This window comes from Euprymna scolopes, chromosome 19 (assembly GCF_053919585.1).
Source record: "Euprymna scolopes isolate OS-2025 chromosome 19, ASM5391958v1, whole genome shotgun sequence".
Taxonomy (NCBI): domain Eukaryota; kingdom Metazoa; phylum Mollusca; class Cephalopoda; order Sepiida; family Sepiolidae; genus Euprymna; species Euprymna scolopes.
In genome coordinates this window covers 126078006-126093605 of record NC_136500.1, presented here as the reverse complement: position 1 = coordinate 126093605, position 15600 = coordinate 126078006, and the positions used below count along the sequence as shown (strand labels likewise).

General features: G+C 30.9%; 1 protein-coding gene across 1 annotated transcript; it reads right to left on the bottom strand.

Moving 5' to 3' along the window:
- Window positions 1-3032: 3032 nt before the first annotated feature.
- Window positions 3033-15094, bottom strand: LOC145240348 (L-xylulose reductase-like). Its single transcript, XM_080103929.1, has 6 exons — window positions 15020-15094; window positions 11357-11511; window positions 10484-10526; window positions 7856-8020; window positions 6188-6305; window positions 3033-3136 (listed from the first exon to the last, which is right to left on the bottom strand). Exons 1-6 carry the CDS (start codon window positions 15092-15094, stop codon window positions 3033-3035), a joined length of 660 nt encoding a protein of 219 aa, XP_079960055.1.
- Between the last annotated feature and the right edge of the window lie 506 nt (window positions 15095-15600).

Genomic DNA, 15600 nt, shown 5'->3' with positions numbered 1-15600 from the left:
TTCAATGTTTTTCATTTCAACTTTATACTGAAATAATGTTCTGTAGATTTTAAAATAAGTTGTAGCCTTGTTACGGCATGGAAATAACAACTGATACATCAGAATAAGGAAGAAAGAAAGGTTTATTATTTCCTTCCTATTTCATCAGTTCTGATTGCATCAAGAGACAAATTTGTGTTGTCTATCCATGTAACACCTAATCATTGACTAAGTTTTGACATTCAAGTAATCTTTTTTTAACTTCTTGCATCAAATGTCATCACGCCTTGTCTGGAGCGATTTCCACTAAAAAAAAGTCTTCAAAAATCTTATTTAAAATTACACCTGGATATTTTTATAGCACCGATAAATAATCATTTTGTGGATAATCGTCAGCTTTTTTAGAGGGCGTTGTGGATGTCGATGACTGCTTGTTTCTAGTGGAGATTTTCTTCCCTTTTTTTTATTCATTGCAGGTGCATTTGTTTGTGGCGTCAGAGTTTGTCGGATTGGGCAAATTTTTTTCCACAGATTTCACATTGGAACGGCTTTTCCCTGATGTGAATCCTCCGATGAATCTGGAGCGTGTTGTTCCATGCAAATTTCTGGATGCAGAAGTCACATTGAATGGGTTTTTCTCCGGTTTTATCTTTGTTACTGAGCTGAAAGAACACCTGCTACATCAGTATAAAGGAAGAAATAAAAGTTTATTACAATGGAGAGTACAGTAATGAATATACATACACAGACATTAGTAAGATGTTACTAATGTCAGAAGCTAGATTCTTTTCAATCCTATGCTCACTTTACGTCAGGGATAAAGGATCCTAGGATAATCTCTTATAGTAAAATCATAAAATGCCAAATTTGCTTGTCGAAAATTTGATGCAACGATTATTTCGAGTTCTTAAGGGTAAAGAGAAATTGGATTTCTGTTCATCTTTATTCTCTATCATAATATAAGAATAGAGAATCTGAGATGCATTTATTCAAGGTTTAGAAACGAAAATGCTATTTCAAACTGGAGAAAATGCTGTTTCAAACACGCATAACAGAACAAAAAAAGCATTATTTCAAACTGACGATAATGCTATGTGAAACTGAAGCATCACAGATCAATGAAAATACTATTTTAAATTGAAGCTGATAAAATGACAAAATGCTATTTAAGCTGAAGCTTTACAGACTGAAGAAAATGTTATTTCAAACTAAAGTTTGACAGACCAATGAAAATGTTATTTCAAACTAACACATAATCAATCGACAGTCTCTTATAGAGTTGTATTGCTGCACCTTAAAGTCATCTTTTTGTGGTTCAATAAAACTCAACAATCAATTCTTTTGGATTAATATTGTCAATTTAGTTCATGGCCATAAAGTGAAGGATCATTTCTTTTGTTATTTTTTACTTGAATATCGAAACTGGTGCTTTATTTTAAAATTTTCAAAATAATAAACTGACTGTGGCTTTTATATGTTGGCCTTTGTTTTAATTTGTATAATCTTAATAAAACTAAACATCTTTGATGGATTTTTATACTCTTTTCATCTTGAATATTCTTCCCACAACGTTTCGGTTGATGCCACCTTCGGCCTTCTTCAGATGTGTCTTGTCGGACTGTTTATGTGTAACTTTGAAATCTGTACAGAATTTCAAACTGCAATCTATATTTATTCTACAAGGCATTGTTTTCAGTTCGTCAGCCATGACCAGGTAGAAATCTTAAGTAATCCTTAATTATATTCTTAGTATCGCCTGTGTGCAACCATGTGTTCCCCCGCCCACAACAATCGCCAATCTCAACACCGTTTCCATGTCATCGTCTCTCACTGCAGTAGGAGCAACCGCAATGGCTCACAAACATAAAAAAAATCACAACACAAATTCTGCAAATATCAGTTGTACTTTGCATGTGTGTGACATGATTAACCGTCTTACCGCTAACGTTCACACCTTGGTTGATGTCAGGTCATCTCTGCCTCCTAAACTTTTCTCATCTGATCCAAGCAGCAACCTGCAATCGACTATCTCTAACTGAAAAATTGTTGTAAAACTGTCACAAAACTAATTGCTACCACTAAAACTCTCTGTGAACTACCTCTGAATATTTCGACCTTTATGTCCGGTTTTTTGGCCACCATAACTTGATTAACAATCCTAGTTCAGATGATCTTTGTGTGCTTTAGTGAACCACTTACTCCCAATTGTCTTTCTACTAACCTTGCTTCTTATACTTATTTCCTCTTTTTATTTTAGTTTTTCCACTCTTTTTGTGTGTCTTAACACTTTAGGGAATGTGAATAGTATCACTCTTGCTATTCTTCTAATCAGAGGACGGTAAGCAATTAGCAAATTATGATTGCAGCAAAGCTAGAAATTTGCTGGTTGATACATTAGATAAAAAAACAATTTATGATATTCAATCATAAATTGTAAGAAAAACAGTTAAAAAATATATATACATTAAACAATTGGGGGGGGGCGGAACAAAAAACAATGGAAGCGTATGTTTGTTGGTTATGTATCCATTTGCACTTTTCCTTGACTGAATTTTAGCTTTCTGCAAATGCAGTACAACCGAAAAGACCAATTTCTTTTATGAACGTTTAACTGGATGTTTTTGCATTTTGAAATTTAAGCCATTGGACCTAAAATTCTGAATATTTTACTTCTTAAAAGGAGTTTTTCTTTCACCTTTCGGATTTAGAATGAGGGGGTCATTAGCCATGCAAAAATGTTATTCCGAGTTTTTTTGTTTTAAATTGTTTGGAATAATATATATTTATTCATGCATATATATATATATATATATATATATATATATGTATAGTTCACAATGAGAATAGAATAATGCATAACATATTGGGAATAGTTCCCACTTTCAAAAAATGACAAAACACGCAGAGGAGAAAATTTTTACTTATATTGTTTCAAAGTTTTGCATAAACACAATTTTTTATTTTTAGCACCATAATTTTTGAACATTTTCTGGAAAGAAGACTTAGTAGAATCGTTCAGAGAAAAAAAAAATGGAATCCAAGTCAAAGATTTATTAGCAACAAAGGGTGCCTCCATCAACAGGATGAACAGAACCGGTGGTTGACATGGATTTATTGCTCAGCAGAAACAAAATGGTGTAGACAACATCTTCAACCTCTGGAAAAAAAGGCACAATTAATAACTCTCCATAATAAAGACCAATGTGTGTGTATGTATATATATTACATATATAATAATACATATATAATAATAATGATGATGTATGTATGTGCAAAAGATTTAGCATTTTTGTAATGAGAATAACAAATTTTAATTTCCTTAATATTATTTTTTATAGTTGTTTTCAAGTGTCAATAATACCAATAATAAAAACCATTATTACCTTATAAATTTATTAATCTATCAGCGATGACCAAGTAGAAGTCTTGCGTAATTTTCAATTGTATTCATTGTACTTCCCACACCGCACTAAAGATTGAACCTTGGACCTCCAGAAAAGCTTCACTTAGAAGTGAATTGTACTTAGATACTTTATTCATTATGTCACTACTAAAAACAAAGAAAGATTCGAGTTTGGTAAAAAGATTCCCGAGTTTGACAAGATACACAGGAAGACAGTTTAAAGTTACAGCAACCGAAACGTTTACAAGTTTTGACATAAATTTTCTTGAATTAAATATTCATATAAATATTGTTGGCGCAGCTGAGATAAGTAGGTCCAGCAGACGAGCCTCGTTCTGAAAAATCTTGACAGTTAGGTTGTATGAAATGTGACACCGGTGCTTCGTTATATTTATAGCAATAAACGTTCAACATTTCTTTGAATTTTTTTCTTTCTTTAATTCTTGGAATTAAAAAAATAAAACATGTTTTTTTTTTAACTTTTAGCTTAACTTGCTTTTATATTTCACCATTTCGTTTTTTTAGTAATAAATGCTTCTCTACATTAAAAACCGACCTTGTGTCTAACTCTGCCCACGTGGGGAGGCAAGTAAATGGGAAGTAATATGGCAGCTGAAAAACTTTTTTCGACCACCATAAAAGCATTACAATACATTTAAACCCTGAAGAATTTCCGCCATGCGCACTTGTTGTTCTAAGTTAACTAGCCACTACTTGTGTTTCAAACTTAAAAAAAAAAGCGCTTTAAAATAGTAAAAACACTAAAGCAGTTTTCGTTTTGGAAGGGAGGTTTCAGGCGCCCCTATTATCCCAAAGAACCAGCTATGTAAACACTTTGCAATATTTTTCAATAATTATTTAAAACAAAAAAAAAAGATTTCTTTACAATCAATTTTTATTTAAAATTAAGAAATTATTTTCTAAAATATTTTCTTCATATGTGTTGACATTTTGTTTTTAAGCAAAATTAAGAAATTAATTTTAAAAATATTGTTTATATCCTTCTTTATTCAAAAGGGTGACTTTTCGGTAGCTTCACCAGTTGTTAACCTAAATTTTCTGAATATCAGAACGAGGCTCGTCTGCGGGACCTACTTATCTCAGCTTGACCATATTGTTAAACTATTTTCATGTCAAATAACAGGGGGATGGAGGAGGATATTATGAAAACATAATTTTTAATCAACATTTCTCATTCTTTTTACATCAGAATGGGAAATTTTGAGAAAATTCAATGTTTTTTTTACATGGTAGTCACCACTTATCAAGGCCCGGAAGCCACTCGGGGGATAAGGGTTATTGCATGTATCAATGGGACAATATCGCGGTAATCATTAGTAATGGAGATCTGATAAAATGTCTTACTTAAGGGGGCGGTTTATCAGGAATTTATTGATGTTGGACTTGAAAACATCCAAGTTGTAGTCAGGTGGGAAACAGGCAAACGGAAAAGAGTTTCACAGGCGTGCACTTCTAAGAAAGAAGCTTTGCTCATGGAATCTACGTTTTGATTTAGGCATAGATAAAGAGTGGGGAAAATTATTGACAGTAGTTTCAGCTAGACGGGTGTTTTTTGTGAAAGATTGGCGAGGGGGGACCAGAGATTGGAGCTCAGACGAGCACTTTCCATGGAAATAATGATAAAACAATGACAGGCTCACAACGTCTCTTCTGTGAGAGAGAGGTTGCAGAGAAGAGAAAAAGGCATCCCCCCACTAAGACACAAAGACTATTTTGTACTCTGTCAAGGCAGGATAGGCTGTTTTTAGCAGCTACTGCCCGGATATGGCAGCAGTACTCCATCCTTGGATGTACTTGGCTTTTATATAGATAGAGAATTGCACCAGCAGTGAGATATCTTCTGGAATGGTAGAAGGATCCTACCATTTTTCCAGCGACCTTGGCAACAGACTTGATGCACGTGTTCCATTTCAGAGTAAAGGTCAATCCCAGATGCTTGTCAAAACATGGAGCCTCCCTAAGACGAGAGCCATCCATTTCAATTGATGCCAGATGGGGTTCAGAGCGTTGATGATGTAAAGATAGAAGCTTGGTTTTGGATGCTTTAAAAGTAACCAGCCACCTCTTCCCCCACTGTACCATGCGCTCAAGATCAGAGGAGAGAGAATCAGAGAGAACTTTGTCATTTACGGCCTTTGATGTGTTGCCATAGATGGTCGTGTCATCAGCATAAATGTCACAAATGATTTAAGTATGTGTTTTGGGAGATCATTGATGTAGATCAGGAAAAGAGTTCGGCCCAGGATGGACCCCTGAGGGACTCCAGCATTAATACTGTGGGCCTCTGATTTCTGCCCATCAACCACTACTCTTATGAGCCTATCAGAGAGAAATGATTTAATAATTGAGAAAACGTTTCCAGTTATACCGTAGCTGGAAATCTCGTGAAGTAGACCTTGTGCCATACCTTATCGAAGGCCTTTGATATGTCAAGAGCAATTGCCCTAGAAAGGAAGCCTTTGTCGAGAGATTCACTAATCTTATGAGATATAACCGTTAGCACATCTGCTGTAGATCTAGCAGAACGGAAACCATATTGCATGTCACTAAGAAGGTTATTTCTGCTGAGGTGCTTGACTATTATGCACTGTTAGCTAGTTAAGCATAACAGATCAACAAAAATATTTTAAGTGTGACAGCCGATAATCAAAGTTCTGTTGGAGGTGCCTGGATGCATATAAAAGTATCTGCCCATTCAGCAATGAAAATGCAATTTCAAACTAAAAAATAGAAAAATCCTTGGGGGTGGGGGACAATGAAAAAAGCTAAAATCTTTTAACTTACCAGCGAATTTTTTCAATGGAATTCGATTGAGCATGGCTTCAGATTTGGCTGGATCACTCCAGTAGGTCAAGCCCATCTCTGTCAATACCACAGTTGGGTTGACACAATTCACACGAATCTAAACCAAAAAATTCAAAATATAAGTGAAGTCTTATTGGGGCATAAAAAAAAACGATCATGATTCACGACTGTTACTTTGAAACATTTTGTAAATAAAGTTATAACGTTGAAATATAAATTAAATAATTCAAAACATGAAGAAGCACTTTCTGTTGCTTTATTCTTTTCATATTGCACTAATTGGGTTTACTTTACATTAGCATTATAAGCACACATCTATTATAAACACATACACATTATATATATATACAGGGTGACCCCCCCCCACAAAAAAAAACGGGCCTCAACTCTAATTAGGTTGAGACATTTTCTAGAATCAAAATCATCTAATGGATCTGGATCAAAATTACAACAAGGATTCCAAACATAAAGTTTAGTATATGCTGTTATTTTAAATTTCGTAATGGAACATAAAAGTGATGCAAAACTGTTCTGTTCGGAAATTAATTTGACTTGTCCTGAAACGAGTATTCTTCTTCGATAGTTGTAGCTAACAAGATAGTTACCATAGTAGTGGTCACCGTTTGAATACTTGACCCCTGTTCATCTCGAAGGACCAAATGAATGCGAGGACATGTGTTCTGTTTCTTTGGCTGCATTATGCACGGATGTTGACTAATACCGCCTTGCTCGTTTATTTATTGCCGTCAAGTTGCATTGTGATATTTAGATTCAAATGATCTCTTATTCAGCAACAAGAACCTGCATCTAGGAATCACTTGAATGCTAGATACCATGTCGTTCAGTGACCATTATCTGAAGAGCCTCGGATGCTGCCAGTTTAGATCTTCATCTATTTCAATGTAAGTGACGCAAAAAAGACGGAATTCTGGTTTGGTTGTTTTATGTCATACCAACCCTTTTCCAGTTCTTTAATGCTGAATTCAGTCATTTTTGTAAAACGTTTTTATACTTCAGGTTCTTTATATCTTTAAATATTTATTCATGGTGTTTGGTTTGCTTGTTTTATACAGAAACAAAAATTTTGTTTAGCTTTGCAGAACATGATTGAGTTTTTCCATTATAAAATATTTATCAACATGATGTATCGCACCAGGACGGTAATGTGGTGTTAAGTTCTTCAATCTTTGAGGTATAACTCATCTCCAGGAGAAGAAAAAAATTTGCACATACAGGGTGACCCCCCCCCCCCCAAAAAAAAAACAGTGGACATTCAATTGTTTTTCTGAGCATTTTACAGTCAATGGAGAAAACAAAGGCCAAAGACCCTAGTGTTTTGATGTGATGTTTTGAATATAATAAACTAGTTATGACCAAAGTTTCATTTCATTCGGACAAAACACTAAGAAACGAGGCCTAATTAGAGTTGGGGCCCGTTTTTTTTGGTCACCCTGTATTCTTTTTTTTTTTATTTCCTACAAGACTTGATTGTCATAATCTTCAAATAATTCCAAGCAAACTACAACATCCCCCTTAAAATTTTACACGCTTTAAAGTTCAAAGTTGACAACTGAAATGCTTTCCTTTGAAAAGAGATTATTTCAAAATTTGAAAAGTTTTAATGAAATATATGCTGGTCACACGCACCCCAAAAGGTCCTAGTTCCAAGGCCATAACTCTGGTGAGTGCATCAAGGGCGCCTTTGCTGCTACAATAAGCAGCATGATTTTTCAGTCCAATAATAGACGCTTGGCTGGAGACATTCACGATAGACCCTTTGCGTGAATCTGCAATCATTCTTTTCACAACCACCTGAAGTGCACAAATTTTGAAACAATTTTCAGTGAATAGAATTATTTCATCAAGAAAAAATATCCAAAATGAAAAAAAATGTGTGATAAATTTTTAAAAACTAAGAGAAACTGCTAAAGAGAACATTTTCTTTTTAAATTGGTCATGTTTATTGATGCCAATCATCTAAGTATATATTATGCACATGAAAATTATTTAGGTTGACGAGAAAGTTCTTGCGGTTTAGATGAACATATCTTGGCTTAAACAAAAGATTTATTGATCGCAATAAGCACCATAAAAATGAACACACTTTTGCCAACACAAACAGGTGTATTTATGTCAATAACATAAAATCTTGTGTTCTGGTGGTGATGAAGTCACAAAATATTTTAGGTTTACATTTATTTTCTAGTAGTATATAAGTGGCAATTATCTAAGTATGTATTATAATACATATAAGATTAGATGAAATATTCATAATAAGAATTAATATATATATATATATATATATATATATATATATATATATATATATATGGCTGAAGTTTCTTTAGGCATGGAGTCAAAAAAAAAAAAGTAAATGGCCGCCAACAGCAGGGAGACCCAGCAGAATTTCGACTATGATATTTGCAAGTTATTACAACTAGCCGAGCAAGGAAGCGTTTAAAATCAGTTGAAATATATGACAACAATTATAACCAGCATGGCATCTGAAAGTTTTGGTTATGTATTTTAACTTTAGTAATTTAAAACTCCATCTGTTATTTATGATTGCGTTGTTATAGTTTTACTTTAAGTTTAAATCTATGAGTCCCATATGATTTTAAAAAAATAATTTGATTAGATTAAATGATCCAATAAATGAATCGACTCGATAAGAACATAGCAATTTTATTATTAATTTTTGAATACACGCTTCCTTTTCATTGGCTGACTTGCAAATGGAAAAAGGGGAATGATAAATTTTGCAAAAAAAAAATAGGGGTCTGATCTGATGAGCAAGAACCCCAAAATCGACAATGAAGACAGCAATGATCATTGAGGATCACCTAAATGCATTTGAATATATTTTTCAATGGCTTATGCCACTTAACACAGGAAAATCCACCTGACTACAACTGGGATGTCTTTAAGTCTAATATAAACAAATTCCTGATGAACCGCTCCCCCCCTTAAGTAAGACACTTTATCAAATCTCCATTACTAACGATTACTATCCCATTGATTACTATACACGCATTAACCCTTATCCCAGAGTGGCTTCTGGGCCTTGATAAGTGGTGACCTCCATGTAAAAAAAAAAAAAAAGTCTCCCTGACCAAAACAGAGTCCATACAAACTACTTACTTAAAGATGCAACAATTGGAATATTTTGTTTTTTTTAGTCATATAAATTACATAATCATTATATATATATATATATATATATATATATATATATATATATATATATATATATATTATTATTATAATAATATATATATATATAATTATTATTATAATAATATATATAATTATTATTATAATAATATATATATATACATATTATTATTATAATATATATATACATATTATTATTATAATATATATATATATATATTATTATTATAATATATATATATTATTAATATTATAATAATATATATATTATTAATATTATAATAATATATATATTATTATTATAATATATATATTATTAATATTATAATATATATATATATACATATTATTATTATAATATATATATATATTATTAATATTATAATAATATATATATATATTATTATTATAATATATATTATTAATATTGTAATAATATATATATATTATTATTATTATAATATATATTATTAATATTGTAACAATATATATATATTATTATAATATATATATATTATTAATATTATAATAATATATATATATATTATTATAATAATAATATATATATATTATAATAATAATAATAATAATATATATATATTATAATAATAATAATAATAATATGTATATTATAATAATAATAGTATATATATATATTACAATAATAATAATATATATTATAATAATAATAATAATAATAATAATAATAATAATAATAATAATAATATACATACATACATACATACATACATACATACATAGCAATTAAACATATTAACTTGCTTTCTCAGAGTTTTACTAACAGGCTTTTATTTATGAAATGCAGACATTCTTTTTTGTTTCAGAAAGCTTTATAATTTCAGACATTTCTCCAACTCTCCTGAACAATAGCCCACTCTAATAATACAAAACTAGTGACAATGGTGAATAAATGTGTTTATTTTTCATTTTTTTCTAAAAAGAAATTGATGCAATGTGTTGTTAACCAAAAAGAAAATAAATGACTTTTTTAGTTTGCTTATAAACAAAAAGAGTTAAAATAACCTTGAGAAAATTAAGTTTTTTTCTTGAAGATTCACAGAAATATCAAAGTTGACTTGCCTGTGATACATTCACTACTGCATTCAAATTAACACTGAATGTCCTGAAAGGTTGAAAGTCAAAATTATTCAAATACACATTATGTATTAAGACGTCTTTAGTTATGAGGCAAATACAATATAATAGCAAACACACAAACTATAGTTTTAAAAGATTTTAAAAGGTGTTTTCAATAATTATTCTTTAAAAAATATAGCACAAAAAGTGTTTTCAATAATTTTTATTAAAAAAAGCCCTACTAATTTCAATAATTTTTAATTAAAACAAGACTGAAAAAACTTTGCAATGATTATCTATATATCTATAAAAGTGAAAGTGTGTATGTACATTTCCCTACACAATAACTGTCAATTTTCAGTTTACAGACTCAATATTTAATATACAGGGTATGGAGATTTGGGAAAATCTTTGTAATCCATTTTCGGCCAGAAATTTGGCTGTTAAGGGGGTCAAAGTTTAACGATTTGACCTTTGAGAACTCTACCAAACTCCTCCACCAATTTTGGGTATAAACAATTGAAATTTTAGATATAGGTTCCTTGGACATAAATCTAACTTAATAACTTGATTTGAGCCCAAACAATAAATGTGTATGCTAACTAATAATGTGGAAATCAAAAAATTTTTTAAAAAAGGAAGGCCAGAAATTATGTATATGTGGACCAGTTATGATGATGTCATCAGAAGAACTAATGAACATGATGGAAGACTGTTAAATATGGACACCTCTAACCAATGAATGAGCTTGAAAATAAGCAATTTAAGGAAAATGGGCTGTAATAATTCTCCTGTCTAAAAATAGAAGTTCTTAAAAAAAAGAAAGAAAGATAACTGTGGAAACCAAATAATTGAAAAACTAATAACTAAACTTACTGCTCAAAGTCTTCTTTCTTAGCTTCTAAAAACGAATTCAGGATACCAATGCCAGCGTTATTGACTAGAAGATCAATGGGTCCAAGGGAGGTAACTGTGGAACAAGTTTTGTCCCAATCACTCAAATCACACACAACGGCATGAATTTCAGGGCACTGTAATAAAAGAACATGTTTCAGGACAAAAAAAAAAAAAAAAAATACACACACAAAAGAAAGTAAATTTATTCAATGGAACAAAAATAGACTACAAGATTTTCTATGTTCTTTTCTGTGACCATGTTGGTTATTGAAGTGATACCATATTGAATACTGAAGTTGAGGCCCAGCAGAGCAGATTCTGTAGAACTTCTAAAATAATACATTTAAGTGAAAATAAAAAAAAACAAAGAAAAAACGGTTCAGCTGTTTCAGAGTCTATAGGGAACAAGTTTACACATACAAGTTGGATGTTTTTGTTTTACGGCATATCAACCCTTTTCAGGTTATTTAATGCCGAATCCATTGATTTTGAAAAAAATTTTTAATAGAATATATTTGTTTTTTTTCAAGTCAGTTTCTATTTAACCTATAGTTGGAACCCTAACAGGTACTACAACTCCGGGTCAGAGTGGACCTGGGAGCAATGGCAATTAAAGGGTGGCTCCATACTCCCCAAAGCCTGCAAGCTGGGACCTCACCATCGGATATAATTTAAGGTCATATCCAGGACCCATATATACAAAGTGCCTTTTATATATAGAGAGATATGACATTAGCAAGTATGATAAGTTTTCTCGTTGAGATTATTTAACTTTTTTTTTAAGCACATTTTTAACATATTATATAAATAAATAAAAATAAATAAAAGAAAAACATGCTATCAGGTCCAGAAGCCACTCGATATTAAAAGTTAATGAGATGGATGAATTGTTAGTTGAATGATGAATAATATTTTTTATTTTTTTATAACATTTTCACCCCAAACAAAGCACAGTGCCACTTTGATGGAGGGGGCTACTATCAGGGAAATAAGTTGCAGGGATACTATGTAGGGAGTTGAGCAGCAAGATGTCTGTTTACATTACACTTGAACTTCTGCATGTCAGTACAGTTGGGGAAGCAGGAACCCGGAAGGGAATTCCAAAGTCTAGCAGTTCCGGGGAAGAAACTATTAAAGTAGAAGGCTTTCTTACATCTAGGGATCTCTACTGTGTAGGGGTGGGACTTTGTTGTTTGTCAGGGGTATTTACCTCAAGGGGGTACAAGGGCTTGTAGTTCGTCAGAGCATTCACCATTAAAATACTTGTAAAACAGGCGGAGGGATGTAACATTTCATCGATGAGACAGAGGTTTAAGATTAGATAACAGTTCAGGACATGCCAGGTTGGCGACTTTCTTTTGAACTTTGTCCAGAAGTGAGAGACTAGTAGCAGATGCAACAGCTCAAATGCGACAACAATACTCCATACATGGGCGAATGGTCGCCTTGTAGAGGTATAGGATACTTTCTGGCGTAAGTAACTTTCTAGCATGGTAGAGAGAGCCCACCTTCTTCACAGCGGCCTTGGCAATGCTCTCAATGTATCTGTTTCAACTTATGTTCCTCGTGAACATTAAGCTGAGGAGTTTGAATGAAATACTTTCAGTTAATTTATCTTTAGACATAGCTATTGGTGGTTGGTAAGGTTTCATGTAATTATTAAAGGAAACGAGCTTAGTCTTGGCAGCGTTGAATGTTACCATCCATTTCTGACCCCATTCCATTACAGACTAGGGTTGCCGCCATTGCCTTAGATATGTCTTCATTTGTTTTCTCCTCGTGCTGTTATACAGTGTGGTGTCGTCAGTAAATACACCTATCTCAGAGACTATTTTATCAGGGAGATCATTTATGAATATCAGGAATAATAAAGGTTCATGACCGACCCCTGAATTACACCTGCATTTATATCGAGCGCACCTTTTGTATATATTAAACAGATAGGAATACGACTTCACTTTATAATAGATAACTGGGTTTGTTGGCTGACTCTCATTTTGAACTACTTTTGCTGGCAAGAAGTTTTGATTCAATATTGGAACCCTAAACCTAGGTAAATAATATCAATTTCCAATAAACTATTAATGTCCCTTTTTAGTGTATTATAATCTGTGAGATTTTAAGATAAATACTTCATAATATTAGTTGAATATCTGAACAAAAAAATGTCTTTGAATTCATATGGCACCACTAATAAAGATTGAAAATTAGAAGTTTGTCAAATTAAATGGTCTAATGCTTTTAAGTGTTTACGACCATAAAATCATTTATGTAAAAAAAAGGCATAATTTAATTTAAAGTTAATTATTTTTTAATGTTACTGATAATTTAATATATTTTAATTTAAAAAAAAATCATAAGTAAAAACAAACCATAAAAAATTAAACAAGAGAAAGAAAAATGTAAATTAAGACATAATTTAAGGTAAAACTATTTTTAAAATAGAATTTTGCATTAAAATTTTAAGAGATTTAAAAGATGTCAATGCATATATCTGATAATAAAATAAAAATAATTCCAATTATGATAGGAATGTTCATAAAGATAAAAATGTGAAGCGAAATAATAAAAAACAGTTAAAAATTAGTAATATTAACATAAAAACAGTTGAAAATTAGTAATATTAACATAAAAACAGTTGAAAATTAGTAATATTAACATAAAAACAGTTGAAAATTAGTAATATTAACATAAAAACAGTTGAAAATTAGTAATATTAACATAAAAACAGTTAAAAATTAGTAATATTAACATAAAAACAGTTGAAAATTAGTAATATTAACATAAAAACAGTTAAAAATTAGTAATATTAACATAAAAACAGTTGAAAATTAGTAATATTAACATAAAAACAGTTGAAAATTAGTAATATTAACATAAAAACAGTTGAAAATTAGTAATATTAACATAAAAACAGTTGAAAATTAGTAATATTAACATAAAAACAGTTGAAAATTAGTAATATTAACATAAAAACAGTTGAAAATTAGTAATATTAACATAAAAACAGTTAAAAATTAGTAATATTAACATAAAAACAGTTGAAAATTAGTAATATTAACATAAAAACAGTTGAAAATTAGTAATATTAACATAAAAACAGTTGAAAATTAGTAATATTAACATAAAAACAGTTGAAAATTAGTAATATTAACATAAAAAAATTGAATGAAAAATTGAATGAAAATTAGTAATATTAACATAAAAAAAGTATTACATTCATAAAGTTTAAATATTTAATTCTAAAAATTGACGTTGCAAGTTAGAATTTAATTACATACTTAAAATTTATTTAATTCATATGAGAGAGAAAAAGGAAATGGAATTAGAAATATTTATTGAATAAAATCCATGCAACATCTACAACTTTAATAATGAACTGACATCTTGCTGCCCAACTCCCTACATAGTATCCCAGTAGCTGTTGCCCCTCATAGTAGCCCCCTACACCAAAGTGGCAATGCGCCTTGTTTGGGATGAAAATGTAATAAAAAAAATAAAAAATATTATTCATCATTCAACTAACAATTCATCCATCTCATTAACTTTTAACGTCGAGTGGCTTCTGGACCTGATAAGCATGTTTTTTAATTTATTTTCATTTATTTATATAATATGTGTAAAAAAAAAAAATTATCTGACCTCTGCTACTAATGTTTTCAGGTGTTCTTCAGTCCTGCTGAGGGCATAGGTTTTGGCACCACATTTCGACAGCATCTTTGCCACATCTCGTCCAATTCCAGCATTTTTTAAATAAGAAAACAGAAAAACAAACAAAAAAAATTAAATTAAAATATACAACAATTATCTTTTCCTGAATTATAAACATACCATAATGTTATGTAATTCATGCACCAAGGAGAGCCTCCAGAGCCAACAGCCTTGTGTCAGCCTGATATACGTGAAAACAAAAAATAAAACAATGAGATCACTTAACTAGTAATATCAAAGCAGAGAATAAAAATTGAATCAGCCTATAAATAGTATGACAATTTTATGACAAACCTTATTTGTACATATGAGGAAAGTTCTGTTTGTTCTATTTGCCCATAATGACTACAGATAGAACAGCTACTACACTTTGAAATATTTGCACAAGACATAAAAATCATATTTTAACAAAGTACGAGACATTTTCTAGTCATGCTGATAAAGGATGACCAACAACACCCATTTTCTCACACTTTAGAAAATGTCTATCGTACTCTTAATTAGAATCATCT

Bases quoted from the DNA above. Each gene is read 5' to 3' on its own strand.
- LOC145240348 (XM_080103929.1), bottom strand. From the start codon at position 15,094: ATGCTGTCGAAATGTGGTGCCAAAACCTATGCCCTCAGCAGGACTGAA. The intron at 6,306-7,855 runs GTGCGTGTGACC...TTTTTGGTTTAG, and splicing joins TGGAACTAGGACCTTTTGGG to ATTCGTGTGAATTGTGTCAA. The intron at 3,137-6,187 runs GTAAGTTAAAAG...CTTTTTTTCCAG, and splicing joins TCCATTGAAAAAATTCGCTG to AGGTTGAAGATGTTGTCTAC.